At 40.6% G+C, this 21689-nt stretch overlaps 1 protein-coding gene across 2 annotated transcripts in view; it reads left to right on the top strand.

Annotated features, from left to right (window-relative positions):
* Positions 1–2812: 2812 nt before the first annotated feature.
* AZI2 (5-azacytidine induced 2) overlaps positions 2813–21689 on the top strand; it is a 45641-nt gene continuing 26764 nt past the window's right edge. Inside the window, exons 1-4 of one of the 2 annotated variants that reach the window (XM_084619483.1) lie at positions 2813–3063; positions 13228–13457; positions 19734–19859; positions 20223–20322. In XM_084619483.1, coding sequence (XP_084475609.1) covers positions 13233–13457; positions 19734–19859; positions 20223–20322 — 451 coding nt within the window. In that variant the 5' untranslated portion in view covers positions 2813–3063; positions 13228–13232. Of the gene's footprint in view, positions 3064–3114; positions 3419–13227; positions 13458–19733; positions 19860–20222; positions 20323–21689 lie in introns of those variants that run through there. The other variant, XM_084619482.1, reaches the window with a different exon arrangement.

Below are 21689 nucleotides of genomic sequence, written 5' to 3' on the forward strand. Positions count from 1 at the left end.
GGGGGGATGTGAGAACCTGGATTTATGCAGGAAATAGCCCAGCTTGATTGTCATGCACATTGTGTAAAGAGTTGTCACTTTGGATGGGCTATCACCAGCAGGAGAGTGAATTTGTGTGGGGGGGTGGAGGGTGAGAAAACCTGGATTTGTGCTGGAAATCACTTTAGATAAGCTATTACCAGCAGGACAGTGGGGTGGGAATAGGTATTGTTTCATATTCTCTGTGTATATATAAAGCCTGCTGCAGTTTCCACGATATGCATCTGAGGAAGTGAGCTGTAGCTCACGAAAGCTTATGCTCTAATAAATTGGTTAGTCTCTAAGGTGCCACAAGTCCTCCTTTTCTTTTTTCTGAATATTATTGTGATTTTTGGTGTGAGGGACCATCTGTCACAAAGGCAAGCTTGCCTGGGTGGCAAGGTAGTCCTCTTGGGTACTCCAATATGTCTGTGACTTCATGTTAAGGCTGTTATAGGGCTTGAGGAGTTCACGCTGGATACTTGGTTGATGAAACCTAAGTATAAAACACACAACCAGTTTGGGGTTTGTGCTCTATTTCTTAAGAGTCTGCCCTGAGGTTGGTTTCTCATGGTATTCAGGCCCCACATGGAAGATAGGCAAGCAAACACCTGGCTTCCCCCAGTTTGTTGATTGCTCTGGAGCTTACGCGTCCAGATGCCTGGAGTGAGACAACAGTCAGCATTCTCAGAGACAGAAATGTAGGCACCTAAGAAACTCTTTACTGCAAAAACTTAGGTGCCAAGTAAATTTAGGTGCCTATAGGGTTTGGCAGGAGTTTTGTGGATCACAAAACTCTTAAACTGGGATTTAGGCACCTAAACCTCAGATTTAGGTGCTTAAATCTGGGGTTTAGCTATCTAAGTACCCTTGTGGATCCCACCCCTGGAACCTGATTCTCATTATTTTTTTACCTCTACTTGTGTAGTCATTTACATTGTGGCAAAGTGAGTGTAAAAGCGACTCCTATGATTTTTGCAGCTTTTTATACCCAGTTGCATAGATGTAAATGATTACAAAAGGTGAAAAGTGGTGGAGAATACGCCCCTTGTTTTTACTCAGGCCTGGTCTACATAGTTTGAGCAGCTGGATTAGAAAGTAGCGGATGTTGATTAGATGTATTGTTACCTAAGTGGTTTGTTTTTCTTCGGTTAAATAATTGTTAATTGTATAAAGGGGAATATGGCTTTCTGACTCTTAGCCATGATGATTTTATTTTGAGTCACTAAAGAAAAAAATCTAAATCTCAGGAAGGGAATTTTTTCTTTTAACAAAGAATAACACTTGTGTATCTCTAATAACAATGACCTGAACTTTCTGTTCACTTCATGAGGAAATGTACCTGATTGTCCAAACCAACGGGCAGAACTTAGTTTGGAATATTTCAATGGTAGCTTGACAAAAGAAGTAATTGTTGTACTGTATACTTCATTTCCATTTCCTCTATTGTTATAACATTGTGCATAAGCAGTAAAACTGATGGTCACATTGAATGATTGTGATTAAGATACTGCATACGAATTTTTAAAAATGTACAAGCTGTTGTGCTTTAGCAGTCAGCCAAAAAATGCTACTTACAAAATGCTCATTGGACAAGCAGCAGCTTCCCTACAAAAACAAAAAAATGGGCCTTTTATACAATCAATTTTAGAATGTTAGATGCTCTAAAAACCAGATCCTGATCCTGCAAACACTTGTGTACCTGACTTCATTAGGTCTATTCACATACTCAGAGTTAAGCACCTGTATAAAATGTCTGCAGGATCAGTGCCCTGGAGCAGTAGTTAGAAATAATTTAAATCCTATGAGACTAAGTGGATGTAACAGTTTCTTAAAAAGACTTAAGGATATTGATCAGAGAGAAATCTTTGCAATCATTGAATACAGGCAGTGGAACTGGAACAAATTTTATAGTGAGGATGCTGAAAACCATTGAACAAGACCTCCTCAAGCCATGGGTGTGCTGCCAAACCCCTTGTTTACATTGGCCTCATTAACACTACAAAAGTGACTTCCACTCCTTTTCCTCAACTGTTGCCTACTTCTAACTTAAATTGAATTGGCTCATTAGCAATGACCCCCCACTTGCTAAGGCAACTCCTATCTTTTCATATGCTGTGTATTTCTACCTCCCTACTGTATGCTCCACTCCATGCATCTGATGAAGTGGGTTTTAGCCCAGGAAAGCTTATACCCAAATAAATTTGTTTGTCTCTAAGGTGCCACAAGGATTCCTCATTGTTTTTACCCCTAGTTCCAGCACCCTTGAATACAGGTATGAAATGGCTGTGTTTGGGTAGCCAATTAATAATTTTGTTATACTTCTGAATTTATAGGTAGTTTCTTTGAGCCTATCTAGTTCTATGAATATCCTCACCTATCTCCTTTTAATATTTACCCCTGCCTATGCATGTGTGTAATATCACCTGTGATAGAGGGGTGAAGAGTAATATTTAAGGGGCAGAAGCATGTAAAAGAGGGGGCTGGGAGCATATGGAAAGACATACAGAGGGGACATGCACGACTTTGGGCGGCCTCCACTGCTTCTTGCAGGGGAACACAGAACTGTCCCGACGCTCCAGGGAGCAGCAATACTTTCCGAGGGCCACGTGTGCTGTGCAAGGGGGTAGCTATTGCAGCACTTGGGCAGGCGAGGGCGCTGGCGCCTGCATGAGAAGGAGGTCCCTTCAGAAGGGGCGGCCCTAGTCACAGAGCCGAGTACGCTCGTTCTGTGGCCGTAAAAGGGGGCGGGGTGACACTCACCTCACGTCCCGCTCGCGCACTGCATGCCGGGAGGTGTAGTCCCGCCCTGTCGTCTTCCGGGACCCGCCGGTGCCCTTCGGGAGAGCGACATTGGGGTCACGTGAGGGGTTTGTTGACTTCCTCGAGGGGGCGGGAGGTCCTGGTAACGGCGTCGTCAGGCCGGGCCCCGGGCGGAGGTGATGGGAGCCCGGAGGAGCCCGAGTAGAGACCGCGGCGGCCGCTGCTGCTTCCTCTTCGCCGCCGCCCGCCAGTGACCGGAGCCGAGCGGAAACCCCCCGGCAGGTCAGCTCCGGCCCTTCCCTAGAGGGGATGGGGCGGATGGGCCGGGGTGGGGGGAGGGGAGAGCGGTGACAAGCGCCCTCAGCCGGTGGCTCGGGCTGACGTGGAGCCGCAACCCCCGACAGCTCGACGCTCACAGCGGCCTGCTGCGGGCGCGCCTCTGCGCCCACGCGCTTCCTCCCCGCCCCGCTGCCTGCTCCGGGGCTTGTCCGCATTGGGACGGTTCCTGTCTCTCCTGCGGAGGCGATGCGGGGCGCCGTGCCCTGGTCCGCGCGGACCGCACAGTCACGGGCAGCGGCGTCTGTGCCGGCCAGGTGGCCCCGGGCCCCCCCGGGGAAGTTACCTTTAAATCCACCCAGTGAGTATTTTACGTTCTCTCCTGCAGAGAGGAAGCTGGCAGGGTGACGGGAAAGGGGCAGCGAACAGGCTGCTGTGGTGCCCCGGAGCTGGGTAGGAGTCTGGGGATTATGCAGGGAAAGTAGCTGCACCGGAATGGCACCAGGAACCTGCAGATGAAGCCTTTTCAGATGAGGATGCATGACGCTCACAATTCCATAACATAGGCAGTGAAAGGGAGAAACTGTTCAGGGGGAGAAAAATGTTATCAAATACCATGAAGTCCTACAACGCACACCCAAATACAACTGTTCTGGGCGCATTATAAACGCGGGTTAATACTCATAAGTGTAGAGAAATGTGTATTGTAATGGGCTTGTAAAATTCACTTGCAAGTGGGGAATGAGCATGTGTGAAGGATTGGGGGGAGAGGGGTGTAATTTGTCTGATTGTGCAGAATTTAAATGTTCTGATAAACTACGTGTTTGGTCCTTCTAGCTGCCAAGATAACCACCTAAATGTGAGCTTCTGCTATGTGTGGTTCTGAGTCTGCAGACAGACCTCTCCAGCTTCTCCACTGATTCTCCTAACTCTTTCCCAGCAGCAGCAAAATTAAATTAACAGGGATGTCTGATATCTTTGCTGCCCTTCAGAATCCTGTGAGCTGGGATGAAACTGAAAAGAATCATGTCCATGTCACTGCTAACATTTGGGGAAAGGTATAAGCAGTAGCAGCCAAGGCAGGCACTGGAGTTATTCTCTGAGGAGGAATAATGGAGACTTGGGAGACTAGAAGCCCAGCTCCCACATGGAGATCATTTGCAATATAGTGTGAGATCAAAACTTTTAATGGAAATTGGTGAGGGAATCTTCTGTTTTTTCACTAATATCACATCTATGTGACGTAATGTGCAGAAAAGAGAGAAAGGATAGTTTTTTGTTCAATGTTCAGATCTGATGGTGGGGAAGTGGAACCCTTTGTTAAAAGGGAAGTCTAGTCTAAGCACAGGATTAGGAACCAGAAACTTAAAAAAAAAAAAAATTAATTCTGACTGCCATGTGAATCCTCTGTGCCCTTGAGCAACTTGCTTAATCTCTGTTTCAATTTCCCCATCTATAAAATGTGTATTACACTTAACTACTTCACATGGTGTTGATGATTGTGCAATGTTTATAAAGACCTTTGAACAAGAAAAGAGTAAGAGCCAGGTTTTATTATTAAACAAAGGGGAAATGATTATGTCCTAAAACAAGTAACGTGTTAAATCTCAAAAGCCGTTTATTACTCTTTAATATGAATTATAGAACAACAACAAATGCTTTCTATAAGCCAACAGTAAATCTAGGGAGGCACATGATCTATTGGTGTATACAGGCAACATTTTAGTGTCATGTACTCTTAGAAATATTTGGTTTAATTACTTGTAAGAGGGGAGAACAGTAAAATAGGATTATGTTTTTAGACACAGACTTATTTGGGATATACAGAAGGCCCTACCAAACTGAGGTCAGTTTCATGGTCATAGGATTTTAAAAATTTAAATCTGAAATTTCACTGTTATAATTGTAGGGGCCCTGACCCAAAAAGGAGTTGCGGGGAGGGTGGGTCGCAAAGTTATTGTAGGGGAGATTGTAGTACTTACTTCTTTGCAGCTGCTGGTGGCAGTGCTGTCTTCAGAGCTGAGCAGCTGGAGAGCAGCAGCTGCTGACCAGGATCCCAGCTCTGAAGGCAGAGCCACCACCAGCAGCAGTGCAGAAGGAAGGATGGCATGGCTTGGTATTGCCACCCTTACTTTTGCACTGCTGCTAGTGGGGTGCTGCCTGCTAGTGGGACACAGTTGGGTGCCCGGCCAACAGCCCTCACTCTCCTGTCCCCCAAGCTCTGAAGGCAGTACAGAAGTAAGGGTGGCAATATCACCCCCCCTAAAATAACCTTGTGGACCCCCCCCCGCAACTCCCTTTTGGGTCAGAACCCCCTGTTTGAGAAATGCTGGTCTCCCCCTCTCCTCCCCCCCCCCCCCGTGAAATCTATACAGAATAGGGTAAAAGTACACAAAAGACTAGATTTCACGGGGGGGGGGGAGACACACCAGATTTCACGGTCTGTTTTGCGCTTTTTATGGCCGTGAATTTCGTAGGGCCCTAGATATACAGTAACACTTCTATTTTGTTTGCTTTGTCTTATATCTGGAAGTAAGAGTAAAAAATCAAGTATTAACATTTAATCACTTTTTTCATGAAATAACACCATTCTGAAAACTGATATAAACTGCATAAATCTGTGCCATGGCCAAATAAAAGTAATGCATTGTATCTTATTTTAATGAGATATAGCAGATGAACAAAAGGAGAATCAACACCATCTGACCAATTAGCTCTGCAAAGCAAGAGCAAGCGCTCGATAGTCCATGGACTGTAGTTTGAGAACTCCTGACTTGTGAAATAATACGTATATTAAATTTCAGGAAACATTTTTGTGACTATCGCCTATTCATAGATCATAAATCTATCTAATTGCCTCAAAAATAGTATTTGAGAAACTGGACTAACATAAGAACAGCCATGCTGGGTCAGACCAATGGTCCATCTAGCCTAATGTCCTGTCTTCGGACAGTAGCCGCTGTCCGGTGCTTCAGAGGGAATGAACAGAACAGGCAGTCATCAAGTGTTCCAGCCCTGTTGTCCACATTCCAGTTTCTGGTAGTCAGAGGCTAGGGATACCCAGAGCATGGGATTGCATCCCTGGCCAACTTGACTAACAGCCATTGATGGACCTATCCTCCATCCTCCTGCTTATCTAATTCTTTTTTGAATCTAGGTATACTTTTGGCCTTCACACCATCCCCTGGCATCAAGTTCCACAGGTTGACTGTGTTGTGTGAAGAATTGCTTTCTTTTGTTGGTTTTAAACCTGCTGCCTATTACTTTAAATGATTCTTGTTATATGAAGGAGCAAATAACACACATTCATTTTCTCTCCACCTTTCATGATTTTTTTTTTTGACCTCTATCATATCTCCCCTTAGTTGTCTCTTTTCCAAGCTGAAAGTCCCAGTTTTTTTAATCTTTCCTCATATGGAAGCTGTTTCATATCCTTAATCATTTTTGTTGCCCTTTTTTGTACCTTGTCCATTTCTAATGTATCTTTTTCTTTTTTGAGATAGAGCAACCAGAACTGTATGCAGTACTCAAAGTGGCAGTACTCAAGGTGTGGGTGATTTGTGATTCATTTCACTAATACTACTGTTCAATTAGATCATTATACTTGTAGTGGAAAGACTTTTTATATGTATACCTAATCTCTGTCGTCTTTGCTCATTACTCTTTAAAAATTTCCTTTCCTTCCTTTCTATGCCATTTAGGGCAGGTTTCTAATTTTTCTCTCACTACTTTATCTCCAGCCCAACTGTTTTCATGAAAATGAAGCAGCCTCAGAGCAGAGATTCGGTTTCATTTTGAGAGACACAACTCCTCTGCCCCTTCATTGTGCTGTTTCAGCAATAGCCTTTATAACATACCTAATTGTGTACTGTGTAAAGGACAGATTTTGGCCTTGTATATGTTTATAGTTCCCATCTTCTTTAGTAAGAGTTTAACGTATTAGCTGAAAGTAGAACTCGGTCTCAAATTTTTTCCTTCTGTCAGTTATTTTAGAAGTTTTCACATAGTGTAGACCTAAATTAATAAACAGTTGATCTTGTTAACTGTGAATATTCTGATATCTTTCATAGTGTTAGTATATTCCTTAATTATGATTCCTTCCCCATCTCACACTACCATATACTACAGCTTGGAACATAAACTGGGTACAGTGCACTTCTTGGCCAGCTGACAGCTGTTTAATATAAAATGAATAATTGATTTCAGTATCATTTTTATTGGGCAGGAATGCATATCACACACAACTTCACAGTAGGCACCTTTGTTGACAGTTTGAGTAAAGAGAGATTCTCAGTGAGCACAGAAACTGACCTACATTTGCAATTAAAAGAATCACATTATGGCCATTGCTAGTCTATATCTAAACACTTTTTTTTTTTCTTTGCTTCTTTGCCTACAATTTGTTACTTGCTTTTTGCATCTTTTCTTAAGTTAGATTGTAAGCTGCTTGGGGCAGTGACCACATCTTCCTGTGTGTGTGTGTGTGTGTGGTTTTTTAACAATGCTTAGAAAATTGAAGCAATAAGTATATAAGAAGGTGGCTCCTTTGAGATTTCAGGGAGGCTTACGCTACCACTGTCAGTAGTGTATCTGTTCAGTGGATAAAGAGGAATTTAGTTTTTGTGGGTATCCTGCTAATTTTCAAAATCAGAAAACTCACTGCAGGAAGTTGCTCTGTTACAGAATCTTTGGGAGATGATATTTTATTAGGTGTATGTATGGTTTATGAATCATTGTGGGTCACGTTTGTATGCGCTTCATCGCGGGAGGATTTCCACAGCTCCTCTAAGAAGTGAAAACAGTAGGGGATGATTAAGGCAAATGACTCAAGTTAGAATACCTTGAGAGAGGTACTGCCTCCTGGGGAGGCTCCCCTATTCTACTTCAAAGTGGATTCTGCAGAGACCAACAGACAAAGGACTTTTGAATAAATAGCCCAATGTTAAACTGACTAAAGGCTTTCTTCCTGATCCAGCAAATAGAAAAGGCCTTCTGTCCAACAGGGTCCCCAACCTTTGTGGAAGGGTTAGAAAGATTTTGGCTTACTGGGGCCCCATAAGACTGATGGATGACACACTGGTAAGCTGTTAGCCTGTGTACGGGATGTTTTACAGAGACAACATAAAAAGCTGTAATGCTTTACCTGAAGAATAAATGTGCTTGCTTAAGAAGAGCTCTGTTGTAACTGCTAGTAATTTCTCCGTTAGTCACTCTCAGAGAAAAGTCAAAGCACAGGCACCAGCCTTTTTAGGCAGACTGGCTTGCTTGGGATCTCACAGTGTAATCCAGGGGGCTGTGCAGTCTTAAAACGCCTGGTCAGGAGGTAGTGAGACATGAGTTTCCATCTAGGAGAGTTGAAAGCTAGGAGCTGGAAACCTTTGAGTGCCCTGGAGAGGCCACAGATGGGAAAATACAGGTGCAGTTACCCTGAAACTGTGACACTCACTTTGTTTCCTTACCTGTCTTGTTTAAAGAAAAAAAAAAAGGTGCCTGCAGAGCTCTCATGTGCAGTGTATGCAAATATTTCAATAGTGCAACAGTAGATTACGAATCAAAGTCCAACTTTAAATCACTTGATTTCATCTATCTAGATGTATTATGTGGATTTTTTAGAATTCTTAAACAGATTTCATTAGACCAAATTTAGTTTTCTATTTATGTAGCTTACTACCCATTTGCTAATTTTGAAAATGGAGTCAATCTGCTATCTTGGTTCTGTTTCCAGTTCATGTGACTGAGCACTGTGATGTTGTCACATTAATGTGTAAGTTTGGAACCTCACTTGTGCTGCTTCCTTTCACAATGTAAAGGATCAGTGTCTTTTATGATGCAGAGATGTAGTTAAATATACCTTGTGTTAATTGAGATATTATAAATTAGGTTTTTAATGTTTTTTGCTTTAATTTCATGCAATGTATATGTTGAAGCAGTCTCCTAACTCTAACTTTCTATCCCTTAGTACCTACAAGCTCTTAATCTCCAGTCAAACAGGGCACTGTTATACTTCTTTCCGCCAGTGTGCCCTTGTGAATTTCTCTTAGAAACAAACTATCTAAAAATCACATCTGTCCTCCTGAACTTCCTCCTCTACTCATCACCCTCTCACCAGTTTTCCTCCCCATAATGATCTTCTGATAAACTCCCCACCCCCATCCCTTAAGGGGATGAAGCTGAGGGAGTTAGAGTTGGCCATCCTAACACCTTGAGAAATGAGGGAGAAGTGCCTGTTTGAGTTCCTCTAACTTGGCATAAGCAGGATCTTTCTCATGAATGGATTGTCTTCATCTGCCATGTAGAACCAGCTAAAACAGTCCATACCAGATCAGTTTTTGTAGCTGTGATGGTCCCAGGATATTAGAGGGCAAGGTGGTGTGACAAAGTTCCTCCTCTGCCTTGGTGGGTCCTGCGCTTATTGGCGGATTTGCTCGCCTCACAGGTTCACAGCAGCCCTCAGTTTGGCCACTTTTGTGGCTCAAATCTGCCATTCACTCAGTTAGCCTCATCACTGGCCAGCATGGGGAAAAGGAAGAAGAACAACCCCCGCAGTCTCTGCTGATCCACCTAGTAGATCGGGGAACAGGCCAGAGACCTTCCCCTAAGGTGGAACCCACAGTCCAGGTCAACTCCTCCAGTATCAAGTAGGGAGTTGGGGGGATGGGGGAGAACCTGGGCCCGCCCTCTACTCCGGGTTCCAGCCCAGGGCCCTGTAGATTGCAGCTGTCTACAGTGGCTCCTGTAACAGCTGCGTGACAGCTACAACTCCCTGGGCTACTTCCCCACGGCCTCCTCCCAACACCTTTTTTATTCTCACCACAGGACCTTCCTCCAGATGTCTGGTAATGCTTGTACTTCTCAATCTTCCAGTAGTACACCTTCTCACTCTCAGCTTCTTGCTCCCAGCACCTTGCATGCACACCACAAACTGAAGTGAGTTCTTTTTTAAAACTCGGGTGCTCTGATTAGCCTGCCTGTCTTAATTGATTCTGGAAAGTTCCTGATTGTTCTGGAACCTTCCCTGTTACAAAGGGATAAAAAAAAAAAAAAAAAAAAAAACCTTCCCTGTTACTTTACTCAGGGAAAAGGGACCTACTTAACCTGGAGCTAATATATCTGCCTTCTATCACTCTGCCGCCTCGACGAGTAGGGTCCTGCCACCGGGCCAGCTCTGTATTTATTAGTGTCCTCTCCTGGGGGCTCCCCTCCCCCTCTGCAGCTTGGGCCAGGGCTGCCCCCCTTCCTGGGCAGAGGGCTAGCAGGGTGCCCTGGCCCCCTTCCATCCAGGCCCCTGCTCTGCCCTCCCTGCTGGGGCACACGGCAGAGCTGCCCGGGCCAGTGCCTGCAGCCTGTTGTGCCCCAATAAAGGGCTAGTGTATGGGGGGGGGGAATATCACTCCCCTGTCACAGTGGGTGAAGTAATATCTCTTAGTGGACCAGCTTCTGTTGGTGAGAGAGAGACACAGAAGCTTTCAAGCCTATACAGAGCTCTTCTTCAGGTCTTCCCCCCCTCCCCTTACTAACAGAAGTTGGTCCAATAAAAGATAATACCTCACCCATGTGGTCATTATCAGATCTGACTGTAGTGGTGGTTGCATGTGCAACCAAGCTGATGTTAATTTAAAAAATATATTACATGTAACCTTTCCCCAAAAAACTGGAGTCTAAGCTGGCTGTCCTGTAACTCTCTGGTGTTTGTGGCTTGGACTTCTAAAGATCATTTCTTCCAGAGTTTAATGATTCTGTAATTTTAGGAAGGATGTATTGTATTCCTACATTAGGCAGGGATTCAATCATTTCATTAAGTGTAAAATTCCACTTGACTAACAAGAGAAGGACAGCTGTGCTTCCATATAATGGTTAAAGACAAAGCACCAGACTAGCTGTATGAGGTACCATGTTGCCAGAAGAATCTAGTGTAGGATTTTGAGAATATTTTTTTTAAATTAAAGATCTTTTGAAACATAAATTTTTAGTGCAGTAAAAAGACTCTCGATGTGCGCGGAAGAAATGTACAGTTCCTGAATTTATAAAGCAGCATTTGTACATGTTATGTCTCTTATTAGGCTGGAAAGTCACGTCATAAACTTTTTGAAAGAGAGCCCAAAGATAACCATAAGATTTCTTTTGCTAAGAGAATAGCTTGAGAATACATATAGGACATGACTGTCATGCTGTCCGGAGTGGCTCTCTGTGAGTGACTATCTCAGGGCAAAAAGAAAAGGAGTACTTGTGGCACCTTAGAGACTAACAAATTGGCGGATATGAGCATAAGCTTTCGTGAGCTACAGCTCACTTCATCGGATGCATTCAGTGGAAAATACAATAGGGAGATTTATATACACAGACAACATGAAACAATGGGTGTTACCATACACACTGTAAGGAGAGTGATCAGGTAAGGTGAGCTATTACCAGCAGGAGAGCAGGGGCCAGACTGTCAGAAAACAATAGCAAACAACCCAAACTGGTGGTATGTTCTATAATTAGATTTCACCAAGCCAGTAACATATCTGAACTCCTGGGTCACTTTACCAGTCTTACTGTGGAGTCACAGTCTCCCTTAGCTTCTCCAGGCTGTCTTGCCACCCAGAGAAACAGAACTTTGTGATTAAAAGAAAAGGAGTACTTGTGCACCTAGGTAATTTAAACCTAAAATCGCACCACATCAGGTTTATCCCAGTCCCAAAAGACCAGCCACTTGCCCCAAATCAATTGATATTGCAGCTCTTACAGCGAAGACAATGCTGGCAGCCAGTTCTTTAATAAACTAATTATAAGTTTATTAGCTAAGAAAAAAGAGTGTGTTTGAGAGGTTAAAGCAGGTAAAATATAATCGGTAAACCACTGTTTATAACTCCAAATGGTGGTAGTGATGTAATTGTTAGTTTCCCAAAAGTCTTTTCCACGGTTACCCAGAATAATTTTGGGGCTCTCTCCATCTTCTCATTCAGTTATACTGCCTTGTTAGAATCCCAATGGTCCAGAGATAAAGGATCTTTCTTTAAATCCATATTTATATCGTCTCACAGAAGACAAGCTGGCAGTCTCTCTGCCCACATGGGTTTTTCCTTTGATGACAGCGAGTGAGGAAGGCACTTAGACTTTTGACCTCTGACCATGTACACAATGGCCATTTGCTGTGAGATTAACAGAAAATGCTAAAGTCTTTAAGTACTTCATAATCATTTCGCAAGATTTCTTTGATGGGTAACTTAGTTGCAAGGGTACTCACCATGATGAAGTGAGCTGTAGCTCACGAAAGCTCATGCTCAAATAAATTGGTTAGTCTCTAAGGTGCCACAAGTACTCCTTTTCTTTTTGCGAATACAGACTAACACAGCTGTTACTCTGAAACCACCATGTAAATGTTTGCTATTACATTTATGACAGGAACAGATAAGAAAAAAAATTCAAGTAACCTTCCATTAGTTTTATGAAGTTTAAACACCCAAACACTTACACATTTAAAATCGCTTTGATCTAATACACAAGTGAATTGACCTGAATACACTCTAGTATGACCTGGTCAGCCAACGTCACAATGACAATAATGAAAAACAGGAGACCATATCTGAAGTTAGTAAAAGATTATCAGAATTGGTGCTAATAAAGGAATAGGGAAGATGCAGAGCTGAAGGTTAGGAGCTACTTGAGTATGCAGAAAGAGGACTTAACTGTATACCTTTTTTGCAAATGATCATTATTTGATGTAGTTCAGAGATATCAGCCCTGTTTCTGTCATTGACTTGCCAAAGCTGCGAAGACTGTTTCTCCTTATGGTCCAAATATAACTTGGAACAAGCCAAGCTCTAAAACAGCATTGATAATTTATATTCCGTAAGTGTTATTTAAACACATAAGAGATTATGGATTTTGGTCAATGGAAAATATTGCAAACCGTGAAAGTTGGTGAAGTTTATAAGTACAGAAGAGTGTAAATAGGGAATGAGAAGTGTAAGATTATAGAAACATCTGACTGTATAACTTGATCATTGATGAAAAATGGGTGTCATGGATTCTCTGTAAACTTGCGATGACATGGCAAAGATAAATAAGAAGGAATTTTTTTTTAAAAGTATGTATGGCATTATGCATGAAGGCTTTTTAAACTGTAGTGCTTTTGGCATGATCTTGGTGATAATTTTTTTAATACTATTATGTCTTTTCAAACAGCTGTCATGGATGAGCTGGGAGAAGATGACATCTATATTTTGAATCATGAAAAAGCAGATGGTACTCGCAGAAGAGAGAAAGAGATTCCTGTTTCAGCATATGCAGGGGATGAGTCCATTGCTTCACATTTTGCACTTGTCACTGCTTATGAAGATATCAAGAAACGACTAAAGGAGACAGAGAAGGAGAACTCCTTCTTAAAGAAAAGAGTAAGACTCTTAGAAGAAAAGGTAAGTGCAATTTTTTTGATATTTTGTAATAAGACTTTTTTCCCTTAAAGTCTGGCTAGATGGATGTCAGTTCATGATATCACTAATCCTTATATCTTTAAAGAGGAAATACTATGTGTGTAATAAGTTTCTTTTTATATGCTCACTCTTTCTTAAAACACAATTTGTTTTCGTTTGACAGCCTAGTTTACTGTTAAATAGCCTTTGGCTCTTGAGTTCTATAACTCCACTTTTCTGTGAACAAAGTTGGTGTCAGGGTTCCTTCCCCACTCTGAACTCTAGGGTACAGATGTGGGGACCCGCATGAAAGACCTCCTAAGCTTATTTTTACCAGCTAGGTTAAAAACTTTCCCAAGGCACAAACTTCTCCTTGTCGTCTTTGAACTGTATGCTGCCACTACCAAGTGATTTAGACAAAGAACAGGAAAGGACCACTTGGGAGTTCCTATTTCCCCAAAATATCCCCCCAAGCCCTTACCCCCCCTTTCCTGGGGAGACTTGAGAATAAACAAGATAAGCACAGACCAGCCATGGATTTTTAACACCCAAAAAACCCAATCAAATGCTTAAAAAACAGAACTTTATTACTTGTGGCACCTTAGAGACTAACAAAAACTCTAAGGTGCCACAAGTACTTCTTTTCTTTTTGCGAATACAGACTAACACAGCTGTTACTCTGAGAACTTTATTAGAAGAACAAAAAAAGATAAGAGAAAACCTTACAGGCAGTCAGATTCAAAACATAAAGAATCCCTCTAGGCAAAACCTTACGTTACACAAAAACAGTAATACACGTTTCCTCTAGCACAGCAAACTTCACAAGCCAAAACAAAGAAAACCTAACGCATTTTCTAGCTAGATTACTTACTAACTTTACAGGAGTTGGAGGGCTTGCATCCTTGATCTTTTCCTGGCAAAGGTATCACACAGACAGACAAAAGCCTTCTCTCCCCCCGCCCAGATTTGAAAGTATCTTGTCCCCTCATTGGTCATTTTGGGTCAGGTGCCAGCCAAGTTATTTGAGCTTCTTAACCTTTTATAGGTAAAGGGATTCTGCCTCTGGCCAGGAGGGATTTTATAGCACTGTACACAGAAAAGTGGTTATCCTTCCCTTTATGTTTATGATAGTTGGTAAATAGCAAAATCAAAAAACATAACCAGAAATGTAAAATAAAAATATTTGACTTCCAAGTTCAGAGCCTCAGAAAAAGGGTCACAATTGATATTGAGAGGGAAACAATAGTTCTTATTCTGGTCTTCTAAAACTTTGTTTAAGAATGTAAAACTTTACCAGGTGTGTGGGTGAGGGTTTTTTTTGGTCGTCTTTTTTAAACTACCGAGGCTATGAATTCCCTACAACTTTAGCACGTATATGATCTAGTCATTTCTCTACCTCCCTATAAAGCTCTGAAGTTGCAAGTGAGGAAAGTCATTGTCACAAGAATGTAAACGTTAGTGAATATTTTGTTTCACTGGCCAGATGGGTTCTAGATTTGAATAAACTAATAAGATTGTCTTCACATTAGTTAATGACAGGCAGTTTGTAACCGAGTTAGGTGTAATCTGATGATGTATTCAAAGACACTCATTTACCTTTAGGTCTACAGTGCCTTATAAAAAGATGGATAAAGTCTGGACTGCTGATGCCTAGAACCTTTTGAAGGCTCAAGTCACTGTGATTTGTGTTGGAAGAAAGAACTGAATCGTGCTTAGGGCTTCGTAAAAACAAAAGAAAATACCTCAAGCTATTGAAAGAAAAAATTTTCTTGAGGGGTAATTCTTGAAATAGTTATACTGGCAGAACTTTTACTTTAGTGAGTTTTTTGCCTGAGTAAGGTCAGTGTGATTTGGCCCTGAATTTGTGTAAACTTCTTTAGCAATTGTAAAATATTTAATTTATTTATACAGATTTCATGGTGGATTGATTTAAATCAAAGCAATTTAAATCACTGATTTAAATAAGCAGGAAGGAAACCATGATTTAAATTGATTTTAATCCTGTTGTGGATTTGTACTTTAGTTATTTTTCTAAAGAGAGGTTAATTCTTATTTGTTGGTAACCATTAAAATATATTGATTTGCAGCTAAATATAGCTTTTACACTAAAATTGGTGCTTTTTTATTTTTTGGCTAACCAGGAGGGTACATTATATCTATCCATGTTTAAGCAATTTTATAGCCTAATTTACATTGTATTCAGATTATTAATGTTTAGATTTTTTTTATTATGTTAGAAAATGGTGAATGGTGCATTTCTTATTTACTAGATGACAAATCTCAAGTCCAAAATTAATCAAGCTCTATTTGGATTTAAATTCAATTAAATGCACAAAACAGGATATTTAATTTTTTTTTTTCGGTCAAATAAAACTACCTTTAAATGTGCTGACTGTATAAGAAAAGTTTTATATTAAAAAATAGGACTGTCAAATGATTAAAAAAATTAATCATGTGATTAATTGTGTGATTAAACAATAATAGAATACCATTTATTTAAATAGTTTTGGATGTTTTCTACATTTTCAAATATATTGATTTCACTTGCAACAGAATACAAAGTGTACAGTGCTCACTTTATATTTTTGATTATTTTTGATTTGCACTGTAAAAAACAGACAATATTTTTCAATTCATCTAATACAAGTACTGTAGAGCAATCTCTTTATCATGAAAGTTGAACTTACAAATGTAGAATTGTGTACCCAAAAAACGCTGCATTTAAAAATAAAACACTGTAAAACGTTAGAGCCTACAAGTCCACTCAGTCCTACTGCTTGTTCAGCCAGTTGCTCAGACAAACAAGTTTTACATTTGCAGGAGATAATGTTGCCCACTTATTGTTTACAATATCACCTGAAAGTGAGAACAGGCCTTTGCATGGCACTGTTGTAGCTGGCATCATAAGATATTTATGTGCCAGATGCACTAGAGAGTTGTATGTCCTTTCATGCTTCAACCATCATTTGAGGACATGAGTCCATGCTGATAATGGGTTCTGCTCGATAACCATCCAAAGCAGTGCAGACCGATGCATGTTCATTTTCATTATCTGAGTCAGTCAGATGTCACGAGCAGACAGCTGATTTTTTTTGTTTTTGTTTTGTTGTTCGGGTTCTATAGTTTCCGCATCAGTGTTGCTCTTTTAAGACTTCTGAAAGCATGCTCTACACCTCATCCCTCTCAGATTTTGGAAGGCACTTCAGATGCTTAAACATTGGGTTGAGTGATGTAGCTATCTTTAGAAATCTCATGTTAGTACCTTCTTTATGTTTTGTCGAATCTGCAGCGGAAGTGTTCTTAAAAAGAACAACATGGGCTGGGTCATCATCCGAGACTGCTATAATATGAAATATATGGCAGAATGTGAGTAAAACAGAGTAGGAGACATACAGTTCTCCCCCAAGGAGTTTAGTCACAAATTTAATACATTTATTTATTTTATTTTATTTTAAATGAGCATCCTCAATCAGCATGGAAGCATGTCCTCTGGAATGGGGTCCGAAGCATGAAGGGGCACATGAATGTTTAGCATATCTGGCACATAAATATCTTGCAACGCTGGCTACAACAATGCCATCTGTATTCTATATGTTGTCACCATTTCCTATTGTACGGCACTGTGGGGATGCTAGTGAAACTTAGAAAACATTTAAGGTTAGAAACATTCAGAACTATGCATCGCTATCATTTGTGTCAGAGTAGCAGCCGTGTCAGTCTGTATCTGCAAAAAGAAAAGGAGGACTTGTGGCACCTTAGAGACTAACACATTTATTTGAGCATAAGCTTTCGTGAGCTACAGCTCACTTCATCAGATGAAGCTGTAGCTCACGAAAGCTTATGCTCAAATTTGTTAGTCTCTAAGGTGCCACAAGTCCTCCTTTTCTTTTATCTTGTGTGCCATCACTTTTCATGAAACAAACTATTGTAGTAATCCATAAAACACTACATTTTCAAAAACAGACTTGATTGTTCATAAAAGGGTTTTAAGGGCACTAAGCCCATGTGCAACTCTGAAAACATGATATAACAGTGTATGTATAACTGTTTTCTGTGAGGTGCTGGGCATTTCTTTAGTATGTGTGCATGCGTGCACAATTCCCCTTCGAGCAAGTTCTGCATCTACCTAGCAACCTGCAGGATCAAAACTATCCATATTCACAGTTTAATCTTGAGTGCACATGCATACCTAATTCACTGATTTTGGGTTTTGTTTTTTTTTTAATTATAGTACCTGGGTGCCAGCCATTGTGGGCATGCAGTCTTGTCCACGTATATTAGAAGGTACCAATAGCTCTGTCATGTTAAATATTGTGTGTACCACCTGAGTCCACTGTCAAACTGACAAGGTAGCCATAGTGGTGCTGATTCATTATAGGGAGGCAAGGTAGATTGATTTAAATCACTGATTTTAATTATGATTTGATATTCACTAGTCGCAAATCAACGTATTTTAATGGTTATCCACCAAATATCACATTTACACTAAACTTGGTGCTTCTTGCTAAGCAGGAGGATACCTAAATAAAGGTGTATAGATATAGTGTAATTGAATAAATGTGAGTTAAGTGCTACAAATTCTTAATTTTTACATTTTTATTAGATAATGGTGAATGATGTGTTCATTTACTAGATCATCCTTCATTTTTTACTTATGATTTGTGTTAGGCTCTACTTAAATGGAAATTCAATTAAATTGCATAGAAACAGCATTTTAAATTTATTTTAATTAAATGAAATTACTTTAATGCACTAGATACATGTTCTGCATTTAAAACTAAGTGATTTATTAAACAAAGGCAATATTATCTGTAGTTACTGACTTGAACTGATTATTTCTGGTCACAACGTCCTTGAAGATTTTAGAATTAGTTGATTTCATCCTTTTAGCTAGTTTTTTATTAATAAATTGATAGAAGAGAAAGTAGGAAATCTTGGTTTCAACTCCCATTTTTTTTAAACATAGAATGAACTTGTCATTTGAGCCAAACTAGTTGAATAAACTGAAATGGAGAAAATATTCTCTCTGCATTTGCAGAAGAGGCTACTGCCCCCTGAAGTGCTTTGTCTCTTGCCTCCACAGCAGCCTCTTCTGTATGTTATAGAATAGATTAACTCTGCTTGGGCTTCTTGTGTACGTGCACATGCTGGATATGCTTAAGGTAGGATTGTGAAACTAAATGCATGCTCACAACCTAGTTTTAGGCATTTGCATTAACAGTTTTTGAAGTACTATTTGACCAGAAGAGGTGGCTTACAAGTTATTAAAAATGTAAGATATGAAGGGATTAAGCATTGGGTTGTACATGTGAGTAAAAGATAAAGCAATGAAGTCCTTGTGTAAGGCATCCAATTGGTGTTTACTGAACTTCATTTTGTCTAATTTATACTGTAAAGACGTTATGGCTCATATAACTAGAACTGGGCAAATGATTTTTCTTTTTTTAGTTTGAAAACAAAAAAAAATCAGAAAAAATACTCACTTTTTGTTTCTGAAAAGATTTGTAATTTGTCAGCAAATTGGAAAAATTCGTTTGGGGCCAGCAGTGTGTGTCTGAGTCTGTCCAGCCGTCCTCTTTTATAACCGTTAGCCCAGTGATTAGGGCAGTTGCCTGAGATGTGGGAGACCCATGCTTGAATCCCACTCTAGAGCAGATACTTGAACTGAACTCAACTCTGCCACCCCCCAGCCAGGTAAACCTCCTAACCCCCAGGCAGTGGGCTAATGTGGGGTGGGTTACTCTCAGTCTTTCCTGTTGAAGCTGTTCCATTGTTTATAAATACTTAAATATTCTTTGGGCTGAAGCAAGAGGGTGAATGACTCTCTCTTGGTGATTAATTCGCTCATCGAGGTGCAAGGAGATGTGGATTCACAACAGGAGAGACTGAGAGCAACCCATCCTATAATAGCCAATTGCCTGGTGGTTAGGATGCTCATCCAGGAGAAGTGGGGAGAGCTGAATTCAAGACCATCCTCCAGAGTGGGGATTCGGACTTGCGCATGTTCATTTTTTCTTTTTCTTCCTTCCATCGGTAGTGTTGACTAGGAATAGACTGCAGAAGTCAAAGTTAATTTTTATTATTGCTCTCTCAAAATTTCAGTGCATATAAATGTACATGTGTTGACATGAATTAATGGCAGTTTCATATTCTGGAAAACTAAGTTTACAGTTGCTGGCTGTAAAATATCAATAATTTGATAAGCAGACACCACTGACTGTTTAAAAGCTATTTCAAATATAAAAGGTGAGGATTATTTCTTTCGCCTACTAAACACAGCTCCTTGGCTCCCGTTCAGAAGAAGAAACCAGCTCAGTTGGACGTGAGCAAGTAAACAAGGCCTATCAAGCCTATCGAGAGGCCTGCATCGACAGAGATAATCTGAAAGGCAAACTGGATAAAATGGTATGTCCATTTAATTCATTATGCAAAAACAGGTGCACATCATGCAAGTATATTATAGAGTAAATTTATAATAAAGAGGGAGTTCTTGAATTTATTTTACTCACTAAAGACCTGTATTGCTTTAAAAATCTAAAAAAGTGAACATATGTATTAAATACATTTTGATGGTGTTTTGGATAGGAATAAGATAAAGTTCTTAAACAATGCCTCTAGCTGAGGGCCATCGTTATTGATGATCTAGTTTAATATTGCGGCTAATCACCAAAAGAATGCAGGAACTTTAAATATAGTGTTGTAAATAAGAGTTAGCATTATAACTAGCAAACTGCAGAAAGTTCCCTGACAAATTTTTTCTTAAACTAGATAAAAGAGAATACAGAGTCCTTGAAAATCTTGAGTGAGCAGTTGCAGTCTAAAGAAGTGGAACTCCTACAACTGAGAACTGAAGTGGAAACTCAACAAGGTATTCAGTTTTGTCACTATTTGCTTGCCTACACGGTATTTTAGCCAGCAGCAGAGAGGTATAAATTCTAGTGTGCACAGGATTGTTCCTCACTGTCTGGTGTGGATCCTGCTGGCATGCGGTAAATGTTTCCTAGTGCGTATTAATGTCGTCCCATTTGAAACTACATTAACATGCACTAGGGAACTTTTAATGCACACCATCAGGATCCACGTTGGGCCAGTTAATGTGCAGCACACTAATGAGCACTAGAATTTAGTGCTGTAGTGCAGGCTGACACACTGTGTAGACAAGCCCAATGTCTTAGCATACAACTGGAACTGAAAAGAAAAGGAGTACTTGTGGCACCTTAGAGACTAACAAATTTATTTGAGCATAAGCTTTCGTGAGCTACAGCTCACTTCATTGGATGCTGTAGCTCACGAAAGCTTGTGCTCAAATAAATTTGTTAGTCTCTAAGGTGCCACAAATACTCCTTTTTCTTTTTGCGGATACAGACTAACACGGCTGCTACTCTGAAAACTGTAACGAAGTGCCTCAGCATATGCAATGCAGACTCTTCAGAGCTTAAACACTCCATAGTGGTGGCTTGATGTGTTAGATTGCAGTGCACTATAATAGTGGAGGAACTTTGGGTTAGCATATTGTGTCTCTGTACATGGTCATCAGTTTATTTTCATATTGGATTGTTGTACTGTAAGTCATTTGTGTGAAAGAGTTGAGGCTGACAAACTTTTTTTTTCACCTCCTCCATTGTTCTAACTTATTTACAAAGAATAAAAAAACATCAGGTTTAACAAATCAGTGGCAGATAAATACTGCATAACTGTTTAGTTTTTAATAGACATAATGGCAAAGGAGAGATTTAAGAAGAGATATGAAAGAGGATAATGAGGTAACCTTGCGCATGTTTGTGGGGAGTTTCTCCGCAGCATGGGAGAAAGCAGGAAGGTACTTGCTGCAAAATTTAACAAGTAGATTGTTAAATTTTGCAGCAAGTACGTGATTGGAGGCTAACCTCCTGGGCCGATCGAAGGCTGGACTCGACCTCTTGGTACTGAATGACAAAGGAAAGGTTGGGTGGGGATAGATTGTGAAGGATCTTGACAGTGAAGACAAGTGTCTTAGGTTTGGTGCAGTACAGAAGGGAAACCAGTGGAGGAATCAAAGAGAGCGGAGACCTGGTCAGAGTGATGGTCTTGGAAAATGATCTATGTAGCAGCATTCTATACGGATTGAGACAAGATTGCATTTGTCAAGGCCAGAGAAAAGATTGTTGCAATAATCAAGACGAGGAGTTTCAGCTGAGTGGGTCAGTATGAAAGGCCATAACTTAGAGATGTTATGCAGAAAGAATTAGCAAGACT

This window comes from Lepidochelys olivacea (assembly GCF_965140295.1).
Source record: "Lepidochelys olivacea isolate rLepOli2 genome assembly, chromosome: 2".
Taxonomy (NCBI): Eukaryota; Metazoa; Chordata; order Testudines; family Cheloniidae; genus Lepidochelys; species Lepidochelys olivacea.